The sequence below is a fragment of the Phyllobates terribilis genome, unplaced genomic scaffold (assembly GCF_046119375.1).
Source record: "Phyllobates terribilis strain yellow unplaced genomic scaffold, ASM4611937v1 Scaffold_4__5_contigs__length_816908805, whole genome shotgun sequence".
NCBI classification, from domain to species: Eukaryota; Metazoa; Chordata; class Amphibia; order Anura; family Dendrobatidae; genus Phyllobates; species Phyllobates terribilis.
This window is the reverse complement of record NW_027362764.1, coordinates 179,563,249-179,590,237: the sequence shown is the minus strand read 5'-3', so window position 1 is coordinate 179,590,237 and position 26,989 is coordinate 179,563,249. Positions and strand designations below refer to the sequence as shown.

Genomic DNA, 26,989 nt, shown 5'->3' with positions numbered 1-26,989 from the left:
ATATACTATTTATCAATATTTATCTATGATATTTATATGGGGATACTAGGCTGACCTTGATATGGTTGGTGTATGGACATTATATCTTAATATCCAGCTGTTACCTCTTTTTATTGCTAGTCTTTCCTTGGTGGTAACCATGCGGGGAGGGTTGTTGTGGTTTGTTGCCTCATACCTCTTTTTTTGCTCCTATATATGTCTGATTAAATATTTACTCTAATAAATATTATATATTTTTTGCAATACTTTAGGCTCCTCCTTCGTTCTTTTTTCTGTTTGTATGAAGATAATAGGTGCGCGCCCGAGCATGCTCGTAAATCTCGAGCAACGAGCATGCTCGATCATCACTACTTACACTTACACTCTTAGTATCAGAACAGAACTCTGTTTATTATATAATCCATCAGGGTTTATATGGGTTTTTACTGGACATACATTGTAAGAATATAATTGGCTCAGCTTCTCTCCACATACAGGTACTTCTCACAAAATTAGAATGTCATCAAAAAGTTAATTTATTTCACTTCTTCAATACAAAAAGTGAAACTCATATATAGAGTCATTACAAGCAGAGTGATATATTTCAAGTGTTTATTTCTGTTAATGTTCATGATTATGGCTTACAGCCAATGAAAACACAAAAGTCATTATCTCAGTAAATTAAAATAATTAACAAAAAACACCGGCAAAGGCTTCCTAAGTGTGTAAAAAGGTCCCTTAGTTTGTATCAGTAGGCTCCACAATCATGGGAAAGACTGCTGACTTGACAGATGTCCAGAAGGCAGTCATTGACACACTCCACAAGGTCAAAGAGTTCCAATTTTCATTTGGAAATCAAGGTCCCAGAGACTGGAGGAAGAGTGGAGAGGCACACAATCCAAGCTGCTTGATTTCTAGTGTGAAGTTTCCACAATCAGTGATGGTTTGAGGAGCCATGTCATCTGCTGGTGTAGGTCCACTGTGTTTTATCAAGACCAAAGTCAGCGCAGCCGTCTACCAGGAAATTTTAGAGCACGTCATGCTTCCCTCTGCCGACAAGCTTTTTGGAGATGGAAATTTCATTCTCCAGCAGGACTTGGCACCTGTCCACACTGCCAAAAGTACCAATACCTGGTTTAAAAACAACAGTATCACTGTGCTTGATTGGCCAGCAAACTCGCCTGACCTTAACCCCATAGAGAATCTATGAGGTATTGTGAGGAGGAAGATGAGAGACTCCAGATCCAACAATGCAGATGAGCTGAAGGCTGCTATCAAAGCAACCTGGGCTTCCATAACACCGCAGCAGTGCCACAGGCTGATCGTCTCCATGCCACGCTGCATTGATGCAGTAATTGATGCAAAAGGAGTGCCGACCAAGTATTGAGTGCATTTACTGAACATACATTTCAGTAGGCCAACATTTCAGATTTTAAAAACATTTTTCAAGCTGTTGTTATAAAGTATTCTAATTTACTGAGATAATGACTTTTGTTTTAATATATGAGTTTCACTTTTTGTATTGAAGAACTGAAATAAATTAACTTTTTGATGATATTCTAATTTAGTGAGATGCACCTGTATGTGCTGGCACTAGCAAACATACATCTGATTGGCTAAAGTTAATGCTGTCTACACCCTAGGTCTTTCCTTTCCCTTCCCCTTTCCCTACCTCCAAGTCCCTTTAGACCAAGAAATTCCAGAAACTCCTTTTCTCAAAACATACACAGACTCCATTTTGAAAAGCAGGAGATGCACATAGAATAACCAAAATGGAGTCAGGATAGATAAATAAATCCTGCTCTCAAAATGCTGATACCAAACTTGCTTTTTTTTTTTAATTTAAGTGGTAAAAAAAAATAAAAATTTGTAAAAAAAAAAAAAAAAAAAAAAAAAAAAATTAGCTTGAGTTACAATTTTTCAAAACCTGTAACATTTTTATTTTTTGGTCTATGAAGCTGTGTGAGGGCTTGCTTTTTCCATGATGGTCTGATATTTTTATTGATACTGTATGTAGTGCCACACCTATCCATAGGTTGTGTTCGGTATCACAATCAGCAACCATGTTCTTGTTATGTAAAACCAATATAAATGTAGGATAAAAAGAGACTCAAATTTTAATTATCCTTACTCTGTTAATTTCTCAAGGTTTTTAAAACTTCTCCTTGCTGTTATTTTATATGACATGGTAGGTGTTTGGCTTTTTACAGCAAACCGCTCTGATAACTGTGAGGAGCCATGAAACCTTTTGTCTATCATATGACCCGAGCAGATTTTTATCCCATGGAAGTAAAGATTGGCGATTCCATTTAATGATTGCAAGCTGAGACCTTGACACCCCCCACATAATTGATATAATAATACAGAGATTAATGTCAAACTCTAACTGAATAAAAAAAAATGTTGTTACTTCTGTGATATTTCCCGCTCATACTTATGTAGACATATTTTATATACTTCACAGGATTGCAGACACATTGAAGGTTCCTGCTGATCATACATTTGGGATGCTACTTAAACCTGAAGCATATGGTAAGATTTCTTTTGCAATATAAAAATATATTTTTCCATTTTACATGTTTTCATATTTTTTTATTGATCCATTGACCATTGGGAACCATTAGTGAAATAATCTACTATGTTTAGTAATTAATTTCTGTGAATTTTTTAGAAAATTATGGTAGATTAAATTATTCTTTTATTATATTCTATGGACCAGTGACTCTAACCTAGGAGTACTCCCTAAATTCTGTAATGTCAGCAAAAAGCTCTATTTACTGGAGCTGTATAGAAGCAGCTGCCCCCTCACAGCTGGTGTCTCCTAGAGAAGAGATTCTCACCATATTTTGCACTCACTCCAGTTAAAAGAATGTAAAACCTGCTACAAGGGGCAAAACGACCGCTGTCGCAGAGGTCATGACCGGGCCCGTGCAGAAACTTCAACTGGATATACGTCTGAGGATGCACATGCAGTTGAAGTGTATTGCGGGCCACAGACCCGTCAGGTCCATGCTCTGCAAGACACATTGCAATCCAGTTAGAGGTCAACAGCTGACGTCAGCTGCCAGATTCAGAAGAGGACGCTGCATGGCGGGGAGAGGAGGGAAGGTGAGTATAATCGTTTATTTTTTTCTATACATTAAAGAACAGTGGTAGAGCGGGACATATACCAGAATGGGTCCCAGAATAAGGGACATATGCTAGGATAAGGAACATAAGACCAGGATGGGGCACAGGATAAAGGACATATGCCAGGATAAGGGACATATTACCAGGATGGGGGGGGTATACAGTATTTTCATGACTATGAAAATTGTACATTCACACTGAAGGCATCAAAACTATGAATTAACACATGTGGAATTATATTCTTAACAAAAAAGTGTGAAACAACTGAAAATATGTCTTATATTCTAGGTTCTTCAAAGCAGCCACCTTTTGCTTTGATGACTGCTTTGCACACTATTGGCATTCTCTTGATGAGCTTCAAGAGGTAGTCACCGGAAATTGTCTTCCAACAATCTTGAAGGAGTTCCCAGAGATGCTTAGCACTTGTTGGCCCTTTTGCCTTCACTCTGCGGTCCAGCTCACCCCAAACCATCTTGATTGGGTTCAGGTCTGGTGACTGTGGAGGCAAGGTCATCTGGCGTAGCACCCCATCACTCTCCTTCTTGGTCAAATAGCCCTTACACAGCCTGGAGGTGTGTTTGGGGTCATTGTCCTGTTGAAAAATAAATGATGGTCCAACTAAACGCAAACCGGATGGAATAGCATGCCGCTGCAAGATGCTGTGGTAGCCATGCTGGTTCAGTATGCCTTCAATTTTGAATAAATCCCCAACAGTGTCACCAGCAAAGCACCCCCACACCATCACACCTCCTCCTCCATGCTTCACGGTGGGAACCAGGCATGTAGAGTCCATCCCTTCACCTTTTCTGCGTCGCACAAAGACACGGTGGTTGGAACCAAAGATCTCAAATTTGGACTCATCAGACAAAAGCACAAATTTCCACTGGTCTAATGTCCATTCCTTGTGTTCTTTAGCCCAAACAAGTCTCTTCTGCTTGTTGCCTGTCCTTAGCAGTGGTTTCCTAGCAGCTATTTTACCATGAAGGCCTGCTGCACAAAGTCTCCTCTTAACAGTTGTTGAAGAGATGTGTCTGCTGCTAGAACTCTGTGTGGCATTGACCTGGTCTCTAATCTGAGCTGCTGTTAACCTGCGATTTCTGAGGCTGGTGACTCGGATAAACTTATCCTCAGAAGCAGAGGTGACTCTTAGTCTTCCTTTCCTGGGGCGGTCCTCATGTGAGCCAGTTTCTTTGTAGCGCTTGATGGTTTTTGCAACTACACTTGGAGACACTTTCAAAGTTTTTCCAATTTTTCGCACTGACTGACCTTCATTTCTTAAAGTAATGATGGCCACTCGTTTTTCTTTACTTAGCTGCTTTTTTCTTGCCATAATACAAATTCTAACAGTTTATTCAGTAGGACTATCAGCTGTGTATCCACCAGACTTCTGCACAACACAACTGATGGTCCCAACCCCATTTATAAGGCAAGAAATCCCACTTATTAAACCTGACAGGGCACACCTGTGAAGTGAAAACCATTTCCGGTGACTACCTCTTGAAGCTCATCAAGAGAATGCCAAGAGTGTGCAAAGCAGTCATCAAAGCAAAAGGTGGCTACTTTGAAGAACCTAGAATATAAGACATATTTTCAGTTGTTTCACACTTTTTTGTTAAGTATATAATTCCACATGTGTTAATTCATAGTTTTGATGCCTTCAGTGTGAATGTACAATTTTCATAGTATGAAAATACAGAAAAATCTTTAAATGAGAAGGTGTGTCCAAACTTTTGGTCTGTACTGTATACTAGAATGCGGTTCAGGATAAGAGACATATACAGTATACCAGGATGGGGGATATATATACCAGGATGCAGGACATATATATATATATATATAACAGGATGGGGGTGGCCCGGTTCACATCTTGCACCGGGGTCCATCAGACTCTAGTGACGCCACTGCCTGCTACCCTGTAATACTGAGGGAAATCTTCCCTCATGTATTTGAGAAAAGTCTTATCACTTCATCTATTATCAGTTTTTGCGTCTTCCTGAGCACTGATAGGTCCTCTTTAAGTCCACATAAGACCCCCTTCACTCATCAGCTTAAAAAAACGTACTCATGAGACTGTCCGTTGTTACTAGGCGTGTGGTTTTCTGTTGGCCATCAGTGTGCACGTGTGTACCATCAGTGTGCCATCCTTGTGTACCATCCAGGTGACTTTCGTCACATAAAAATGCATTCAAGAACTTCCTGTTTTTTATGTGTTAACCACTTCGCGCCAGAGCCTGTTTTTGCCTTTGTGACCAGGCCAATTTTTTCAATTCTGACCACTGTCACTTTATGAAGTAATTATTCTGGAACGCTTCAACGGATCCCCCTGATTCTGAGATTGTTTTTTCGTGACATATTGTACTTCATGATAATGGTAAATTTAATAGATATCACTTGCGTTTATTTGTGAAAAAATCGGAAATTTGGCAAAAATTTTGAAAATTTTGCAATTTTCAAACTTTGAATTTTCATGCCCTTAAATCAGAGAGATATGTCACACAAAATAGTTAATAAATAACATTTCCCACATGTCTACTTTACATCAGCACAATTTTGGAACCAAAATTTTTTTTTGTTAGGAAGCTATAAGGGTTAAAAGTTGACCAGCAATTTCTCATTTTTCCAACAAAATTTACAAAAACATTTTTTTAGGGACCACATCTTATTTGAAGTGACTTTGAGGGGCCTTTATGACAGAAAATACCCAAAAGTGACACCACTCTAAAAACTGCACCCCTCAAGGTGCTCAAAACCAGATTCAAGAAGTTTATTAACCCTTCAGGTGTTTCACGGGAATTTTTGGAATGTGGAAGAAAACAATGAACATTTAACTTTTTTTCACAAAAATGTTACTTTAGACCCAATTTTTTTATTTTCACAAGTGTAACAGGAAAAAATGGACTACATAATTTGTAGTGCAATTTCTCATGAGTACGCTGATACCCCATATGTGAGGGAAAACCACTGTTTGGGCGCACTGCAGGTTTCGGAAGGAAAGGAGCACCATTAGACTTTTTGAATGTAAAATTTGTTTGAATAATTAGCGGACGCCATGTTGCGTTTGGAGAGCTCCTGATGTGCCTAAACAGTGGAAACCCCCCACAAGTGACAACATTTTGGAAACTAGACCCCTTAGGGAACTTATCTAGATGTGTGGTGAGCACCTTGAACCTCAAGGTGCTTTACAGAAGTTTATAATATTGAGCTGTAAAAATAAAATTTTCACATTTTTCCCACAAAAACGTTTTTCATCCCTTAATTTTCATTATCATAAGGGTAATAGGAGAAATTGCGCCATGAAGTTTGTTGTGCAATTTCTCCTGAACATGCTGATACCCCATATGTGGAGGAAAACCACTGTTTGGGCGCACGGCAGGGTTTGGAAGTGAAGGAGCGCCATTTGACTTTTTGAATGTAAAATTTGCTTGAATAATTAGCGGACGCCATGTTGCATTTGGGGAGCCCCTGATGTGCCTAAACAGTGGAAACCCCCCACAAGTGACACTATTTTGGAAACTAGACTCCTTAGGGAACTTATCTAGATGTGTGGTGAGCACCTTGCACCCCCAGGTGCTTCACAGAAGTTTATAATAATGAGCCGTAAAATAAAATTTTCACATTTTTCCCACAAAAAATGTTTTTCATCCCCCAATTTTGCATTATCATAAGGATAACAGGATAAATTGCACCATGAAATTTGTTGCGCAATTTCTCCTGAGTACCCCGATACCCCATATGTGGGGGAAAACCACTGCTTTGGTGTACGGCAGGGTTCGGAAGAGAAAGGAGCGCTATGTTGGCTGGGATAGGTTGCAGACACCATGTCACATTTGAAGAGTCGCTGACATGCCGAAACAGCAGAAACCCCCACAAGTGATCCCATTTTGTAAACTACACCTCTCAAGGAATTCATCTAGGGAAGTAGTGAGTATTTTTTAATTTTTAAATTCATAGCATTGGGCAGTGAAGAAAACATAATTATATTTTTACCACAAAAAAATGTTTTACCCTCAGATTTTACGTTTTCACACAGGCAAATGGGTAAAAATGGTGCTGAAATGTGTCACACAATTTCTTCTAAAAGTGGCAATAGCCCATATGTGGCTGTATCGTACCGCTTAGCCATACGGCGAGATCTGGGAGGGACGGAGCGTTATTTGACAATTGGAGAACAAATTATTGTAGAATAGGCATTTGGATTTGGGAGCACAAAATTTTATGAATTTCTTTTGGGGGGCAAGGGCCATTTCGCTTTTCCAGAGCCTTTCTGCTACCAGTAACTTGGAAGTCCCTTATATTTTTAACAGATGACGGACCTGAGTGGGGACTAGCTTTTTTTGAGGACTGAGTTGAAGCTTTTATTGGGAACATTTTACGTAACATTTATCCGGTGCTCTAGGCTGAGCACTTACATCAGGGTTACCATCTAAATTTCCAAGTGATGTAATTCAGATGAAACCCCTGTGGGATCCATTCACTGTAATGAGGCAGCAGAGTTACTCTGGAATCCGTCTGGCCTCTGTTTAGCGGTGTCCTTTTTTTCAGAAGTGCACAAAACTGTAGCCAACCGCACTTTTATGCACGCCTAAAAAAACTGACACCGTGGGATCACAGGCCAGACGGCATCCACAGTGGCCTATATCTGCCTCATTACAGGGAATCTTCCGTCATGGGTTCCGTCTGAATCACGTATTTCAGAGATTTACACAGAAACTCTGGTGTAAGTGCTCAGCACAGAGCGCAGGATAAATGTGAGCAGAGCCTTACTGCGATATTTGGGAGACATAATAAACAAATCAGTAGCAGGTGAAGAATTGGTTTTATTTATTTTTTAAGCCGTTCCTCGTGCGGTATAAGTGATGAGATTACTTTATTCTTCGAATCGGTGTGATTACAGAGATACCAGATTTATATCGGGTTTTTATGACTGACAGCTGTCACACACTAAAAGACGCTCTTTTTGCTAAATCTAGTTTTTGCATCGCCATATTTTGAGAGCTATAATTTTTCCATATTTCGGCCGACAAAGTGACGGCTTGTTTTTTGCGGGACGAGTTGACATTTTTATTGGTACCATTTTTGGGTACGTGACCTTTTTTGATCACTTTCGATTCCGTTTTTTGCGAGGTAAAATTAACAAAAACCAACAATTCAGGAATTGTTTTTTGAGGGTTTTTTTTATGCCGTTCTGCGTGTGGTAAAAGTGATAAGGCAGCATTATTCTTCGGGTCAGTACGTTTACAGCGATACTACACTTACTGTATATATTTTTTTATGTTTTGGCGCTTTTATACAATAAAACAATTTTATAGAAAAAATATTTTTTTGCATCGCTTTATTCTGAAAGCTATAACTTTTTTATTTTTTGGCTGATGGAGCTTTATGGCGGCTTTTTTTTTGCGGAATAAGATGACGTTTTCAGCTGTACCATTTTTATTTCCATTTTGCTTTTTGATCGCATTTTTTTCCACTTTTTGTTTGGCGATATGATGAATAGCATAGTTTATTGCTCCGTTTTTTATTTATTTTTATTACGGTGTGCACAGAAGGAGTTAATTAGTGTGACAGTTTTATAGATTGGGTTGTTTCGGACGTGGCGATACCAAATATGTGTACTTTTTTTGTTTTTGCATAAATATACGGATTTATTGGTTTAATATTTTATTTATTTTTATTTATTTTGTGATTTTTTTTTTAACAGTTTGAAACATTTTTTTGCCTTTTTTTAAAATTTTTACTTAGTCCTGTATGGGACATTAATTTTTATTTTTCGAATCACTGTTCTCATGCAATGCAATAGACATGTATTGCATTGCTTGAGAGCTCTGCTGACAGTTTCACGCTGTCTGTCTCCTGCTAGACTTCAGCTGCAGGCTGAGCCTAGCAGGACACCATATATGGCAGGTCCGGAGGCGGTCATGTGACCTCCGGCTGCCATGACAACGGCAGGTCCTGTAAGACATCAGGGTGCCGTCGGAGAGGTAAGTGGACGACCCCCTCGCCTCTCACTATCTTCTAAGTGCCACGATCACTATAGATCGCGGCATATAGAACATGGCAAAGGGTTAACATCATTGGGACCTGATCCAATCAGGTCCCGATGATGTCCCCTGTCAGAGCTGTCGCTCTTCACCGCACCCGCAGTACTTGCAGGACCCTGGGGGTCCTGAGAGCTGCGGGACCACTGACCGTTCATAAACGTCGGCGCTGCACATAGACCACGCAGCGCCAACGTTTATGTACAGTGGGCGGTCTGGAAGCGGTTAAAGATGTGCAAAGATAATAGATAAATACATAGATAGATAATAGATAGATATCTGGCAGATATATAATTCGTACTTTGCATGTGTAGCTTATTGTATATGTATTAACCTAATAAATAAATAAATGAAATGAGACACGGTGACTCTGAAGAGCGGTGATGTCGATAATGTTACCGCTCTTCACAGTCGCTGGGTCACGCAGAATGCAGCGTGACCCGGAAGTGGATGTTTGCAAAGCCTATAGAGCTTCAAAACGAGGGTGCATAGGCTTTGTACAGCGAATTCGCGGGACTTTGACAGATTCGCTGTACTACATCGGATTCACTGTACTATGTCGAACCTGTGTGGGATTTTTTTTCTTTTTTAATAAAGTGGTGAACCAGGAAAAGTGTAGGGGAGTGTTTATTTCAGTAAAGTATGTTTTTGTGTGTGTTTCTTTTTTATTACTGGGTTAGTAATGGGGGTGTCTGATAGACACCTCTCCATTACTAACACCAGGTCTTGATGTCAGCTGTATTTTTGGACACTTCACAGCTGACATCAACCCCAAGCACCATTACCCCAATTGCCACCGCACCAAGGCATCGGGAAGAGCCAAGGCGAAGCACCAGAATTGGAGCATCTAATGTGATGCGTCACTTCTGGGGTTGCTGCGGGCTGATATTTTTAGTCTGGGAAGGGCCCAATAACCATGTACCTTCCCAGCCTGATAATATCACAGATGTCTGCTTTACCTTTGCTGGTTATCAAAAATAGGTGGGGAACCCACATTTTTTCCCCATTTATTTATTTATTAGGTTAAACATGTACAATAAGCTACATATGCAAGGCACAAATTATATATCTGACTGATATCTATTTATCTCTTGATTATCTATCTATGTATCTATGTAGGTATACTATCTATTGAACCCGTTCTATGCCCGGGTGGCAAGCATTTTTATTACTATTTTTCCAGCACCATTTTTTTCTAAGACACTGTGTCTGCGAATTCGCATATACAGTATCCTCAATAAAATGGAGCCCGATAGAGTGGTATGCGCACACGCTGACTCCAGGGCCATTTTATTGAAGTAATGGGGTATATGCTCCACCATCCTGGTCCCCCATCCTGGTCCCCCATCCTGGTATATGCTTCCCCATCCTGGTATATGCTCCCCCATCGTGGAATATGCTCCCACATCCTGGAATATGCTCCCCCATCATGGTCCCCCATCCTGGAATATGCTCTCCCATCCTGGTCCCCCATCCTGGAATGTGCTCCTCCATCCTGGTCCCCCATCCTAGATTATGCTCCCCCATCCTGGTCCCCCATCCTGGTATATGCTTCCCCATCCTGGTCCCCCATCCTGGAATATGCTCCCCCATCCTGTAATATGCTCCCCCATTCTGATATATGCTCCCCTATCCTGGTCCCCCTTCCTGGTATATGCTCCCCCTTCCTGGTTTATGCTTCCCCATCCTGGTTTATGCTTCCCCATCCTGGTTTATGCTTCCCCATCCTATTATACGCTTCCCCATCCTGGTATATTCTCCCCTAATCTTGTATATGCTCTCCCATCCTATTATATGCTCCCCATCCTGCTATATGCTCCCCCATCCTGGTCCCCATCCTATTATATGCTATCCCATCCTGGTATATGCTCCCCCATCCTGGTCCCCCTATCCTGGTGTACGCTCCCCTATCCTGGTGCACGCTGCCCTATCCTGGTATATGCTCCCCCATCCTGGTTTCCCATCCTGGTATATGCTCCCCCTTCCTGGTTTATGCTTCCCCATCCTGGTATATACTCCCTCATCCTCGTATATGCTCCCCCTTCCTGGTATATGCTCCCCCATCCTGGTCCCCAACCTGGTATATGCTCCCCATCTTTTTTATATGCTCCCCATCCTGCCTGCTATGCTGTTCCATACAGCTCTACAAAAAAAAGGCCAAACACTTCTACTCACCTTTTCCCCGCTTCCCTGCAGCGCGTCGCCTGCGTTATTTAAATAAAATGGTGCCGGAATCAGCGCGTGCGCATACCGCGCTATCCATCTCCATTTTCTTGAAGACACTGTGATCTCTGGACAGCCGGAGGAGGAGTGTGGCGCCGGAGTCAGTGCCTCGGCATGGTTTAATCTCCGGCGCCATTTTATTAAAGACAAATTTTCAGCGTCTTCAACAAAATGGGGCCAGCATCAGCCCATGCACATACCTCGCTATCAGGTGCCAGTTTGTTGAAGACACTGCGCAAATTTTTCCTTAATAAAATGGTGCCGGAGATCGGGCTATGCGCAGGTGCTGACTCCAGTGCCACTCTCTTCCTCTGGCCTCTCCGAAGATCATGGTATGTCCTCATGGTGCCGGGCATCGCAATATGCGGTCAGCGCCTACGCATACCTCGATCTCCGGCGCCACACTCCTCCTCCCGGTCTGGATGTATCCTTCTGTCTCCGGCCACATTGCGCAGGCGCAGTGCGCTTGCGCAGTCTACAGAGGGTGCAGACAGAAGGACACATCCCTGGTTATATTATAGATATCTATTATCTTGGCACATTCCTTAACACACAATAAACTGGAATGTCTTGAATGCATTTTATTCCAGTACGTATCACATGGCTGGCACACTGAAGTCACACGGATGTCATCCGTAACTATACATGTTTACCCGGACCCATTGACTTGTATTGGCCCTTGTCATCTGTACTGCCGGAAAAAAACAAACATGTACATGTTGTGGTAAGACGACTCGCTCGGCCACTTCCGGAAGTAGACTCAGGAATCTGGGTTTTCTTTGCAGGCTTTATTAACAGCATAAAGCTCTGCACTTCAGCAAAATAAACACAGCCTTACTTGGCAAAACAACAAAACAAAAGATAAACTGTAGCACTGTCCATATATGTGTGTGCGGTTCGCCCACACAGGTTATGTCCAGCCTTCAGCTCCCTTCTGAGCTATGGCTGTCCAGTCTGGAGACCTTGCCTCTCCAAACACAACACACAGAAAAAAACCCAGGACTAACATTTAAGCCTTGCTCAGCCACACCCGGAGGTGAAGGTATGGGGATTACGTCCCTCCCATCTCTATGTCATTACCCTAAAACCACCCACTTTAAGTGAGTTAACCCACCAGCATATAACATGCTGGCAGAAAGTCCATTGGTTTCAGTTCACACAGGCTAGCTACCTGTGCGACACATACCTCCCCTCATAAATCATACCAGTGACTCTGTCACATATTCCCCCTTTCTGCCCAAAGCCGGGGGTTTGGGCACCTTCCGATACCAGACAGGGAATTCTAGAAAGGGCATCAGTGTTCCCTTGTAACTTTCCAGGCCTATGCTCTACATGAAAGTTGAAGTCCTGAAGAGCTAGGAACCATCTAGTTACCCTGGCATTTTTACCCCTCTTTTCCCTCAACCATCTTAACGGGGCATGGTCTGACACTAACTTAAACTTCCGGCCTAGCAGGTAGTATCTTAGTGTATCTACGGCCCACTTTATGGCTAAACACTCTTTTTCTACTATTGCGTAGTTTTTCTCACAGGACGAAAGCTTCCGGCTCAGATATAGAATGGGATGCTCTTCCCCATTTATCTCTTGAGAGAATACGGCTCTTAGACCAACCTCTGAAGTGTCTGTCTGGACCACAAACTTTCTTGAAGTCTGGTGTGACCAGGACCGGCTGTTTACACAGTGCTGACTTCAACAGTTGAAATGCAGTCCTTGTTTCCTCCATCCACTTCACCATGGTTGATCTGGTGCCTTTTATAAGATCCGTCAGTGGCGCGGCCATCATTGCAAAATTTGGGATAAACCGCCGTTAATATCCCACCATTCCCAGAAACACTCCCTCTTGCTTCTTGGTGAGCGGTTTCGGCCAGGTCTGGATTGCCTCCACTTTATTAACTTGCAGCTTTATTTCACCTCTCCCGATGACATAGCCCAAGTATTTGGCCTCCTCTTTTCCGACGGCACATTTTTTCGGATTTATAGTAAATCCCACCTTCCTTAGAGCATCCAGAACAGCCTGTAGCTTAGGTAGATGACTAGCCCAGTCTGGGCTAAAGACTACAATGTCGTCAACATAGGCTGCGGCATGCTTCTTATGTGGGGCTAGGATCAGATTCATAGCCCTCTGGAAGGTGGCTGGGGCCCCCTGTAGTCCGAACGGCATCAGAGTATATTGAAAGCACCCATCAGGTGTCGAGAAAGCCATTTTCTCCTTGGCTGTCTGGGACATGGGGATCTGCCAGTAGCCCTTCGTCAGGTCAAGAGTTGTGATGTACCTCGCCGGTCCAAGCCTCTCGATGAGTTCGTCGACGTGGGGCATCGGGTACGCGTCACACTTGGATACCTAATTCAGCCGACGGTAACCATTACTGGTTTTGGCACGAGGACGATTGGGCTCGACCACCCACTCTTTGACTCCTCTATTACCCCGAGGTCTAGCATCCTCTTTACGTCGTCAGAGATCACCTTTCGGCGTGCTTCCGGAATCCGGTACGGCTTCAGATTCACTCTTACATGTGGCTCTGTAAGTACGTCATGCTCTACCACCTGAGTATGCTCCGGCAACTCTGAGAACAACTCCCGATTTCGCTGTAGTAGTTCTCAACATTGTTGCTCCTGGGCCGGCGATAGAGTCTCTGCTATAGTGACGTCTTCCACTTTGCCTTCAGGAGCGGCTCCCAGGCAAGAAGTTTCCACCGGTTCCTGGTCCCGCTACGGTTTGAGCAAGTTCACATGGTATACTTGGTGCGGCTTTCTTCGGCCAGGCTGGTGGACTCGGTAGTTCACTTCACTGAGTTTCTCCACCACCTCATACGGGCCTTGCCACTTGGCCAAGAATTTACTTTCGACAGTGGGAATGAGAGCCAGAACGCGATCGCCACGCTGGAACTGTCTCAGCCTTGCCGACTGGTTATACACCCTCGCCTGGGCTTCCTGCGTCCGGAGATGTTCCTTCACGATAGGCATCACTTTCGCCATTCACTCCTGTAACTGGGTGACATGTTCGATGATGTTCCGGTGGGGGGTGACCTCGGCCTCCCAGGTTTCCTTGGCAATATCTAGGGAACCCCTTGGATGCTGGCTATATAGAAGCTCAAACAGAGAAGCTAGTGGAGGCTTGGGGAAACTCCCGGACGGAAAACAGTAGAAATGGGAGCAGGTAGTCCCAGTCTTGACCATCCTTCTCGACGATCTTTTTGAGCATTGCCTTCAGAATCTTATTAAAGCCCTCCACCAAGCCATCAGTCTGTGGATGGTAAACGGAGGTTCGCAGCTGGGTAATTTGAAGCACTTTACACAGCTCCTTCATCACCTTGCTCATGAATGGGGTTCCTTGGTCCATCAGGATTTCCTTTGGCAGGCCGGTCCTGGCAAAGATGTGGACAAGTTCCTGAGCTATGCTCCTACTGGACGAGTTCCTTAAGGGTACCGCTTCGGGGTACCGGGTCGCATACACTGTGTGCAGAATTATTAGGCAAGTTGTATTTTAGAGGATTATTTTTATTATTGATCAACAACTATGTTCTCAATCAACCGAAAAGACTCATAAATATCCAAGCTTAATATTTTTGGAAGTTGGAGTGTTTTTTTTTTAGATTTGGCTATCTTAGGAGAATATCTGTTTGTGCAGGTAATTATTACTGTGCAGAATTATTAGGCAACTTAATAAAAACTAAATATAATCCCATCTCACTTGTTTATTTTCACCAGGTAAATCAATATCAGTGCACAAAATTTAGAAATAAACATTTCTGACATGCAAAAACAAAAACCCAAAAAATTAGTGATCAGTATAGCCACCTTTCTTTATGATGACGCTCAACAGCCTTCCATCCATAGATTCTGTCAGTTGCTTGATCTGTTTTTGATCAACATTGCGTGCAGCAGTCACCACAGCCTCCCAGACACTGTTCCGAGAGGTGTACTGTTTTTCCTCCATGTAGATCTCACATTTTATGATGGACCACAGGTTCTCTATGGGGTTCAGATCAGGTGAACAAGGGACCATGTCATTATTTTTTCTTCTTTTAGACCTTTACTGGCCAGCCACGCTGTGGAGTAGTTGGATGCATGTGATGGAGCATTGTCCTGCATGAAAATCATGTTTTTCTTGAACGATACCGACTTCTTCCTGTACCACTGCTTGAAGAAGTTGTCTTCCAGAAACTGGCAGTAGGTCTGGGAGTTGAGCTTCACTCAACCCGAAAAGGTCCCACAAGTTCATCTATGATGATACCAGGCCATACCAGTACCCCACCTCCATCTTGCTGACGTCTGAGTCAGAGTGGAGCTCTCTGCCCTTTATTGATCCAGCCTCTGGCCCATCCATCTGGCCCATCAAGAGTCACGGTCATTTCATCAGTCCATAAAACCTTTGAAAAATCAGTCTTAAGATATTTCTTGACCCATTCTTGACTTTTTATCTTATGTTTCTTGTTCAAAGGTGGTCGTTTTTCAGCCTTCCTTACCTTGGCCATGTCCCTGAGTATCACACACCTTGTGCTTTTTGATACTCCAGTAACTTTGCAGCTCTGAAATATGGCAAAACTGGTGGCGAATGGCATCTTGGCAGCTTCATGCTTGATTTTCCTCAATTCATGGGCAGTTATTTTGCACCTTTTTTGGCCAACACGCTTCTTGCGACCCTGTTGGCTATTTGCCATGAAACGCTTGATTGTTCGGTGATCACACTTCAAAAGTTTGGAAATTTCAAGACTGCTGCATCCCTCTGCAAGACATCTCACAATTTTGGACTTTTCAGAGCCCGTCAAATCTCTCTTCTTACCCATTTTGCCAAAGGAAAGGAAGTTGCCTAATAATTAACCACACCTTATATAGGGTGTTGATGTCATTAGTCAACACCCCTCCTCATTACAGAGATGTACATCACCAGATTTACTTAATTAGTAGTTGGCTCTCAAGCCTATGCAGCTTGGAGTAGGACAGCATGTATAAAAAGTATCAAAGTGATCAAAATACGCATTTGCCTAATAATTCTGCACGCGGTGTAGTCCGTGATGACCAAGATATATTGGTGACCCCGGGCCGATTTAACTAAGGGGCCCACAAGGTCCATGGCAATCCTCTCAAAGGGAACTTCTATCACAGGTAGTGGAACTAAGGCGCTACGGAAGTGGGAGGTGGGCACCGTTATCTGAAAGGTGGGGCAGGACCTACAATAGTTTAAGATCTCCCGATAACATCCTGGCCAATAAAACCTCCTCACTATTCTCTCCTGAGTTTTTTTCCACACCTAGGTGTCCCCCCAGAATATGTGAGTGTGCCATATCCAGTACCCTCCGTCGGTATGATCCCTGCACTAACAGCTGTTCCACTGTCTCACCGCCCCTCAGTGTAGCCCACCCGATTTAGCACCTCCCCCTGAACTGCAAAGTGGGGGAACCTGGTATCGGCCCCCGGCTCTTGGGCAACCCCATTACATACAGTAACCTGGTCAAACGCCCCCTTTAAGGTCAGGTCCCGAACTTGAGCAGTCCCAAAGTTTTCTCCAGACACATCTAACTCAGGGAGGTCGGCCTCCTCGGTCCTCGTCTCACCCTCATTGCTGGCAAGGACGCACAGTGGGAACTTATCCACTTGAGACTTCGTCGGGGGTTCTTCTCCAGGGAGCTGGCTTTTCCTCATGCTACTTAGTCCGGTTCCCTTCTGCCACAAGTCCCAAAATAAAGAAAAATCACGGCCCAGTATGACGGGATGTATCAGGTCCTTAACTACCCCGACCTCGTGGGACTGGGCACCACAGTCTGTTCCCACTGTCACTGTGGCTACAGGATAGTCCTTGGCATCGCCATGGATGCACCGAACGCCCACAGTTTTGAAAGGGATCAACTGGCGGGGAATGGTAGCTCTGATTAAGGTCACCAGACTCCTAGAGTCCAACAGTCCAAGCACCTTTACTCCATAAATGGATACGGCACATGCCTGCGGCCTCTCGCCGGGTCAACAGTCCGCACTGCAGGCTGGATAAGCATAATAGGAACCCCGTCTTCCTAGGCTACAGTCCATGGGTTCAGAGGACATATGACAGAGGTCGGCAACTTGTCCAGGGTTGTGACACCGCCAACAGACTATATCTTTAACAGTCCTTGTGGCACCTTCAGTGGGAGTGGGACGCCCCCCATTGGTGGCTCTAGACCCCTTCTGTGGTGAACCAACCCCCTTTTGGGTATCCCAGTACGGAGAAGTGGCTATATCCAGTTTCCCAAGGGATTTCTCCACCACCTGATACCTCTCTACCAGGCCGATGAAGTCATCTGCGTTCTGGGGATCGCCCTGGGCAACCCGAGTCTGTACCGACTTGGGAAGGGAGTGCAAGAATCTATCACCACCCGCTCGACCATCTGGGCTGGAGTCGAGGACTCTGGCTGCAACCACTTCTGAACGAGATGCAGTAGGTCAAACATCTGCGAGCGAGAGGGTTTGTCACTGGCATACGCCCAGTAGTGGACTCGTTGGGCTCTCACCGCCATATTCACTCCCAGGCGTGCTAAGATCTCTTTCTTTAGCTTGGCGTATTCCTTGGCATCCTGCAGTGCCAAGTCGTAATATGCCTTTTGGGGTTCACCCGACAAGGCTGCCCTGCCCTGGATGGCGTCCGCCAGAAGCTGAATCTGCTGCTGCTTCTCCTGCTGGTGCTGCTGATGTGCCTTCTACTGCAACTACTGTAGATCTGTTGCAGCAACAATTTGGTCGTCTCCTGGTGCTGCTGCTGCATGCTCTTCTGGCTCTGTAGGTGCTGCTGCTGGTACTGCGCCTGCTGTGCCTGCAGTTGCTGTAGCTGCTGCTGGTGCTGCATTTGTTGCAGCTGCTGTGCCTGCAACTTGTTTAAGCAGGTCCTCCATGCTGTCGGATTTCTCTGATTGGCTGGTGGCCTTTACCCAGGACATCCACCGGTCTCTGTGGCAGGTACACGTGTTCCTGGAATCTTGCCAGCACTCTCACACCAACTGTGGTAAAATGACTCGCTCGGCCACTTCCAGAAGTAGACTCAGGAACCTGGGTTTTCTTTGCAGGCTTTATTAACAGCATAAACCTCTGCACTCCAGCAAAATAAACACAGCCTTACTTGGCAAAACAACAAAACAAAAGATAAATTGGAGCACAGTCCATATATGTGTGTGCGGTTCGCCCGAACAGGTTATGTCCAGCTTTCAGCTCCCTCCTGAGCTATGGCTGTCCAGTCTGGAGACCTTGCCTCTCCAAACACAACACACAGAGAAAAAAAAAACAGGACCGAACATTTAAGCATTGCTCAGCCACACCCTGGGGTGGAGGTATGGGGAATGATGTCCCTCCCATCTCTATCTCATTCCCCTAAAACCACACCCTTTAAGTGAGTTAACCCACCATCATATAACATGCTGGCATAAGTCCATTGGTTTAAGTTCATACAGGCTAGCAACATGTGCGACACATACCTTCCCTCATAAATCATACCAGTGACTCTGTCACAATGTGAACATTACCATTAGATTTAATTGGTAGGTGTGGATTATTGTCTCCAGTATATGTAAAAACGGATGCTACACGTACCGGAGACACGTATATATGAAGGCGGCCTAAAATTGTCTTTCTTCTTTTCTTTTAGGAGTTGGAGATCTTCTTCACTACCGAACCCCCAAAGATTTTCTACGGGGTAAAGAAAAACAAAGGGCTGTATTGGCAGCTGTTCAGCAACACTTAAAGAAAGCAAACCATCATAGTTTTACCTCGTTATTGGACGCTTTTAGACATTACGACAAGGTTGGCTGCTTATTGCAAAGCAATAATATTTCATGTGTTATGACATAATGTATGTATAGGATTAGAATTCTATATTGCCAACAGTATTAGATGATAGAAGAGAGTGATAAAGATGGGTTCACATCCGGAAAAGTGGTACGATTTTTTTCTCACTTGTCATTTGTGTGCAGTCCATATGCAAACAGTTTTTTTTTACAGCATCAGCCATTAAAGTTGTTGTCTGGGACTTTAACATTGATGGCCTATCCTTAGGATAGGTCATCAATGTCTGATCGGCAGCGGTGCGACACTCCTGCAGATCAGCTGTTCCCGGTGTCGGCAGTGGTTGGAACTGCTCACTTGCTTTGATACAAAGCAAAGCTCCGTCGACTGTATTCAAATCAATTTGGGGTGGATGTGCAGTACCCGGCCACTATACTGTCGACGGAGCTGTGCACGTCCGCAACTGAGACTTACCTCCACTGCTGACACCGGGAACAGCTGATTGGTGGTGTGATCAGACACTGATGGCCTATCCTAAAGATAGACCACAGGTACGCAATTCTGACATTGTGTTTTAGGAATTGTTTTTATGCCGTACATTTTGTGGTAAAAATTACCTCATAAGATGATTCTCCTCATCAATACAATTATGGCCATACCAAATATGTCCAGTTTTTTTTATTTTAGTGGTAAAAAACCCCAGAAGTTTTAGAAAAACTTTTTTTTTTTTGGTTATGTCGCCATTTTCCGAGACCCGCAATGTTTAAATTTTTCTGTCGATAGAGCCAAGTGAGAGCTTATTTTTTACAAGGTGAGACAACGTTTTTATTGATACCATTTTGGAACAGATATGACATTTGGATCGCTTGTCACAGCATAAAATTTCTTTAATTTTGGCGGTTTCAATTTTTTTCTGTCTATAATGTTTACCAATCGAGTTAATTATTTTTCTATTTTATAGATCAGACTGAGGAAAAAGGGGGTAATTTAAGCTTTTATGATTATTTTTTTCATATTTTCTTTAAACATTTTTTTAAACTTTTCACTGTATTTATTAGTCCCCTTAGGGGACTAGAACCTGCGATCAACTGATCGCTTGTTCTATATACAGCAATACCATAATATTGCTACATATAATAAAAATCATGGTCTCCTTTGAAGTCCGACCAGAGGCTAGTTTTCAAGGGAGCTCCGTAATGACAAGAATGGGGCTGTTATAGCAACTCATCTTTTCCCTGCGATCACATCACAGGCTCACCAATAGAATGACGGGCCCCCATTCCGGCGCACTGTTAGTTTTGCTGTCAGCGTTTGATAGTGGCATTTAGCCAGTTAACAATCACAAGTGGCACTTTGTGACACCCGCTTTTGTTAGAGACAGATCATGGTTGCAACACAAAGCCATCACCTGCCAAGTATGGTCGGGCTCACCTCTTGAGCCCTCTCCATACCATACATCCACTACTGATGTGCGCCGTGCATGCACAACAGATGTCAGTAAGGTTCTCTTTAAATGTCGTTTTTTTAGTAAAGAATTAAATATCACATAAAATGACAATGCTGGCTCATCTTATCTTACAACTTTGCATCGTGCCTTTCCTATGTTATTCTTCCTGAAAATGTATGTATAAGCTGGGTGTTAGTAATGCCCTTGTCTATAGGGCACTTCTCTGCAAAGTCTGAGACTATCAGCACTGATTGGACGATGTCAGACTGTGTGGGGATTTCTAGGAGAAATTAAAAAGGAACGGCAAAGTTCAGTCTAATAAAATGTAGCCACATTGTTATTTCATAAAGAATACAGATATTTACTAAATTAGGAGAGGTGAGAGCTCTTCTTTAGGCCATGCCATTTCCTACTCCAGTTGCTCACTGACAATTCATCAATAGGCCTTATAAACCCAATGCGCCTTTACATCTAACTCTTACAAACTAATCCTCTGCTACAGTTTTTAGATGCTACTTTTTACTAAGCAGTGTAACCAAAAATTCTAAGCAGATTTTTTATTCCTATTTCATTTTATTTTTTTTTCCATAGAACTGTGATGGAAAAATTGATAAAGAAGATTTAAAAAAGACTTGTGACCAATTTGGCCTTGATTTGGACCCTGTTCTCTTGGACTCCTTAATAGAATACTGTGATGTAGACAAAGATGGTTTGATTAACTTCGTAGAGTTTGCCAACTTTCTGAACTGGAAAGGTAAAATGTCAATTGGAAAACAAGGTGAGAGTAATAACCTCAATATTTATCTGTTCACATGTTGATGATGATGTGATCAAGACTTGATCAACTTAGGTGTGAATGAGTCTAGCAAAAAGATTTGCAGGACCCTGGTCAAGCGACCTTGTCGGTAATCCATGGCTGCCAAACTAGAGCATTGCAAACTTTCTACTACCTGCAACATCCCTAACACCTTTTATCAGTTGACTCCCCAATGTCCTTAAGTTACAGCGGGATGTACACGTGATGTCGCAGGAGCCTACTAAGCAGAAGAGGGATGCTGCAGGTAGTAGGAGGTTCGCAGCCATCTGGACCAAAGTCCTGCTAATATTTTTGCTCAACTCTAGTCAATACAAATAACGTAAGAAAGATGGTTGTGCTGGAGCAGTGACACTGAGTTGTGATTGTGGCAAACATACAAGTGCTATATACTTACAGTGTGGCTGCTGTCATGTTGGTAGCAGCTACATCTCTATGCGCGAGTACAGCACTTCGCTACCTCCGGCAGTCCCATAGAGAATGAAATGAGCAGCGTTCAGCTTGTGCACTGTTGCTCTATTTAGACAAGAGGCAAAAGTGCTTTGTCGGGGTCTCATCAGTCAGAGCCTGCAGATCTAAAATGTATCTCCTATCCTGTGGATAGGTAATAAATCCTTGTTCTCAGAAAATCCCTTTAAGCAAGTACTAAGTACAAACTTTACACTTGCACATTCTAATCTAAAAGGGTTGTCTCAGACTTAACAATTAAAGTTGGGTCATCAGTATGAAATTGGTGGGGGTCCGAGACCTGGCATCCAAACAAAAGGGAGATAAAGTGCAATACGCAGCTCCTATATTAAGTCCTATACATTGCTTATATATAAAGGGTGTTGGTTGTTGGACCCACACCAATCTCATATTGATTACCTATCCTATGGATAGGTCATCAGTTTTTAACTCCTTAACGACCTTGGGTTTTTCTGTTTTTGCGTTTTCATTTTTTGCTCCCCTTCTTCCCAGAGCCATAGCGTTTTTATTTTTGAGTCAATATGGCCATGTGAGGGCTTATTTTTTGCAGGACGAGTTGTACTTTTGAACGACATCACTGGTTTTACCATATCGTGTGCTGGAAAACGGGAAAAAAGTTCCAAGTGAGGTGAAATTGCAAAAAAAATGCAATTTCACAGTTGTTTTTTGGGTCCTTTTTTTACCACGTTCACTGATTTCTAAAACTGGCCTGCCATTATTATTCTCCAGGTCATTCTGAGTTCGTAGACACCAAACATGTATAGGTTCTTTTTTATTTAAGTGGTGAAAAAAAAATCCAAAGTTTGCTTAAAAAAAAAATAAAAATGGCGCCATTTTCCGAGACCCATAGCGTCTCCATTTTTAGGGATCTGGGGCCGGGTGAGGGCTTATTTTTTATTGATACTATTTTGGGGTAGATCCGATGTTTTGATCGCCCGTTATTGCAATGTTGCGGCGACCAAAAAACGTAATTTTGGCGTTTAGAATTTTTTTCTCATTACGCCGTTTACCGATTGGCTTAATTCTTTTTTTATATTGATAGATCGGGCGATTCTGAATGTGGCGATACCAAATATGTGTATGTGGGGTTTATTTAAAATTATTTTATTTTGAATGTGGCGAAAGGGGGGTGATTTACACTTTTATATATTTTTTCATTTTTTTAATATTTTTAAAAAGATTTTTTTACACTTACTGCTTGCTTCAATAGTCTCCATAGGAGACTAGAAGCAGCAGTTGTCTGATTGCTTCTACTTCATACAGGACGATGAGCAGATCTCCTGTATGCAGGAGAAATGCTCACTTGCTATGAGCGCTGACCACTGGGTGGCGCTCATAGCAATTGAGACATGCTGCTGCAGACCCTGGGTTATCATGTCCACCCATTGGTGACACGTGATCACGTGACGGGGTCACCGATGGGCGAGGCCTAGGACACGCTTCCTGGAAGCGCGAGTTAAATGCCGCTGTCAGAGATTGACAGCGGCATTTAACTAATTAACAGCCGCTGGTGGATTGCGATTCCACCCGCAGCTGTTGTGGGCTCATGTCTGCTGTAATAATCAGCTGACATGTGCCCCATTCAGTGCGGGCTCAGCGCCGGAGCCCCCGCTGAACCGGCCTTTCCGACCTGGTGCGTACTATTACTGACCAGGTCGGAAAGGGGTTAAGTACCGGACAAACGCTTTAATTTATTTTTCCTTTTTGTACCCTACTCTATGTTTATAGCTTGACTTTAATAACATAAGTGGTAGTTGGTTTCTGTAGAGTTACATACCTGCTTCTTACAGCATCGATTACTTTTTAATACCATGGCAGTCCACCCACCCTTCGTTTGTTTTGACTCTTCATTTCAATAAGTGTCCATGATTTTTTTTTTTGCAATAAATATTTAACTTTTTTTTCTCATTTTCTGCTTTGGTTTAATGGTTCATCTGTATGTGCTATACAGTGTATGTTCTGTGTTCTGTTAAACCCAGTAACTTTTTTGAGTGGCAAATATCCATATGTTTTACTTTAGGTTTGAACAGAATTCATTATTTATAGATCCCATCATGGGATTGGAGACAATTTTGGTAATTTTAGCTTCTTGGTTTGTTGATTTACTAGATATTTTCTTAGATAAAAAAATAAATAGATAATTCTGTTCAAATAGGACCCATCAAATCTCAGCCTAAAGTCACAGTAAGGCTGCGTGCCCACTAAGTATTTTCCAAGCGTTTATGCTGCAGAATTTACGCAGCGTAAACGCTTGGTAATCCGTCCCCCATGGTCCCCAATGACAAGCGGCAATGTCAATGCCCATGCTGCAGATTTTTCCGCAGCATTTATGCTGCGCTCAAAAAACCGCAGCATGTCCATTAATTTTGCGGACACGCAGCGTAATCACCGCCATTGACTTGCATTGGACCGCGTGACATCCGCATCACTACATGTGCACAAGCGGATATCACACGGTTCAATGTGCGGATGGTACCCAGGCCTGGAGAAGAGAAGACTCTCATCCAGACCTGGGTACCATAGAAACTGTAAAAAAAATTTTAAATTAAAAATAAAGTTTATACTTACCTTCCGATGTCCTCCCGGTGTTTTGTCAGCTCCGTCCGGTCTCTTGCACTGCTCGCGAAGGACCTGCCATGACGTCATTGAGTCATATGACCTGACACATGACTGAATGATGTCACCGCAGGTCCTTCACACCACCGCGAGCAGTGCAAGAGACTGGATGCGGCGGAGAAAACACCGGGAGGACACCGGAAGGTAAGTATAATCTTTTTTTTATATTTTTTACCATTCTTATTCTTTTTTTTTTTAACTAACTTGGTCACACTATATAAATCCATGCCGGCTGAATGGATTTATATAGTGTGAACAAGTTGTCAAGCACTTTTCCAAGTGATGCTAAAATCACTTGGAAAAGCGCTTGATAACCCGCATGCAGAAATGCATGCAAAAACGCTTGACAAACGCTTCTACCTGGCAGGAAAAACGCATGTAAAATCCGCATGCGTTTTTCCTGCCAGGGAGAAACGTAAAAAATATACAGCATTTCTGCATCGTAGGCATATAGCCTATGGGGACATTAGAGAGTGCACAGGACATTGTTTGTCCTGTTATAGGGGAAAACAAGTGATCACCAATTCATATGGTGGGTATATGCATTGTGAGCATTAAACATTTAGATAACTGTACTGATTTTTTTATATTACTTAAAGAGGACACTTCTGTAGTCTCACCTGAAGGTCATCTTAAATGTGAAGATTTAATTTTGGAGGAAGGGGCATCAGAGAAGACACTCAGAACTCTTTCAAAGGGAAACCAAACTCCCGAATTCTACCAAACCTCATCTTCTAGGATCAATGCCACCATTGGAGGACCGAGTTCTTCTTGTAAGTCCAGTCTAATATACTATCACATAGGGTACAATAAAAGGTGCCACAAAAATGTTATCATTGACAATTTATTGGGTTTGAAGACATGAAAAAAAACAGTACGAAAGTCTTGTAAGATGTCGACTTGTTTTACTTATACAATGTATTTACTTTTTCTTACTCAGGCTTTCAGACCCATGGCGTACCTTCTATTCGAACAGATCTTGCTCCTCCTAGATTTCGCAAGATCAGTGACAGAACTAATTATGGGGATGAATCAAATGCTTTTGGTTTGCTGTGTCCCTCCATCTTTACCCAACACATGGTCTACGAACGGGATATTTTTAAATCCCGGACAAAAGAAGAGGTAATAGACTTTTGTTGTACTGCAGTTTTGTTGTCACTGATCACTGATTATCATTTGTATTGCTGTACACAATGGGCCTTATACACACAAGGGAAAGTATTATCAACATTTACCATCATGATTTCTAATAAAACTACCTCCGATTAGGAAAAAAGCTGCCCTCTCCATTATGCCTTTAATGCTCTTTTAAGGGTGAGAACACATGTGGCGGCTGGCCACCACCTCAATAGTCTCTGTCGGTAGATAATCTGGTTACTGTGTCTAATTGCATTCAAGCGGATATTTAAATACAGGTTTCAGTGTGGATTCTGCACCAAATGTCTACAGAAATTCACAATATAATACATGATTCCACTAAAACATCGAGTCCCAGTTCGCCTCTATGTGTGATACAGAATTTATAATCCGCAACATATCAGTTTTACTGAGAATTTTGTCGGTTTATGGCAAATTGCGCCCTTTACAGTACCCATATAACACATGCATTTTATTGTGGAGAATTTGCAAGTTTGCAGACAAATCGGCAACAGAAATATTCTGCAACTCGCTGCCTAGTAGAGCCAAAAACTTGACAATGATAGGGTAAGTAATGTAATGCACTTACAAAGTTTCATGAACACGTTGTCTTATCAGAGACAGTTTTTTTAGTTTGGAACTGCGGTGGGGAATCAACTGTGGGACAAGCTTTTTGCACTTCTGCCAAACAGCTTATTATTCTGCTGAAGTTATTAGTATTATTATGTGGAGGCCACTCAGATGAATAACTGGCCATGTTATGCATGAATGGAGATCTGTCAGAACTGGAATTACCATGACACAGTTTCTTTGTTATTCTTGCTCATAAAATAAGTCCCTAGATAGGGACTAGGTATTGTACGACCTGTTCATTCATATTTTTTGATAGGGTACATAAGCAGAGATTGTCTTTATGAGACAAGTGTTATGATCTGCAACATGAACTAAGGAAAGATAGGGGAAAGCTGTCCCTACAGTAAGACTAAACTGAATCCCTACGATGTAGCGGGCTGCCTGTTCCTAGCGAACAGACCCGCCTTAGTCCTCGGCTAGTCTGAACGAAGACCTATAGCATAAGGGGAGGGGTCCCTAAAAGAACTAAGGACTGGGACAAAAATGGGACACCTCCTAAACAGAGAAGTTGTTGCAGAACACAAAAAGACAAACTGACAAAAAGGTACTAGAGGTCTCAGATGGACCAAGCGAACTGACAGAGAAAGGCACCGAAGCACCTGGCTAGCAAAATAGTCAAACACTGAAGTCTAGCACAGCCAAAAGGGCGGAGCTGGAATATAAAGGCAGATGGTCACGTGACCGCAAAACACAAGATGGAAAAAACAAGGAGGGTTCTAACACAAGTCCTTTAAGTTGTCTCAATTTTAGAATTGGGTAAACTTG

At 42.8% G+C, this 26,989-nt stretch overlaps 1 protein-coding gene across 2 annotated transcripts in view; it reads left to right on the top strand.

The window, feature by feature from the left end:
• EFHB (EF-hand domain family member B) overlaps positions 1–26,989 on the top strand; it is a 116,229-nt gene that overhangs the window by 88,011 nt on the left and 1,229 nt on the right. Inside the window, exons 8-12 of one of the 2 annotated variants that reach the window (XM_073676577.1) lie at positions 2,444–2,511; positions 18,973–19,127; positions 21,148–21,334; positions 25,069–25,227; positions 25,395–25,576. In XM_073676577.1, coding sequence (XP_073532678.1) covers positions 2,444–2,511; positions 18,973–19,127; positions 21,148–21,334; positions 25,069–25,227; positions 25,395–25,576 — 751 coding nt within the window. Of the gene's footprint in view, positions 1–2,443; positions 2,512–18,972; positions 19,128–21,147; positions 21,335–25,053; positions 25,228–25,394; positions 25,577–26,989 lie in introns of both variants that reach the window. The other variant, XM_073676576.1, reaches the window with a different exon arrangement.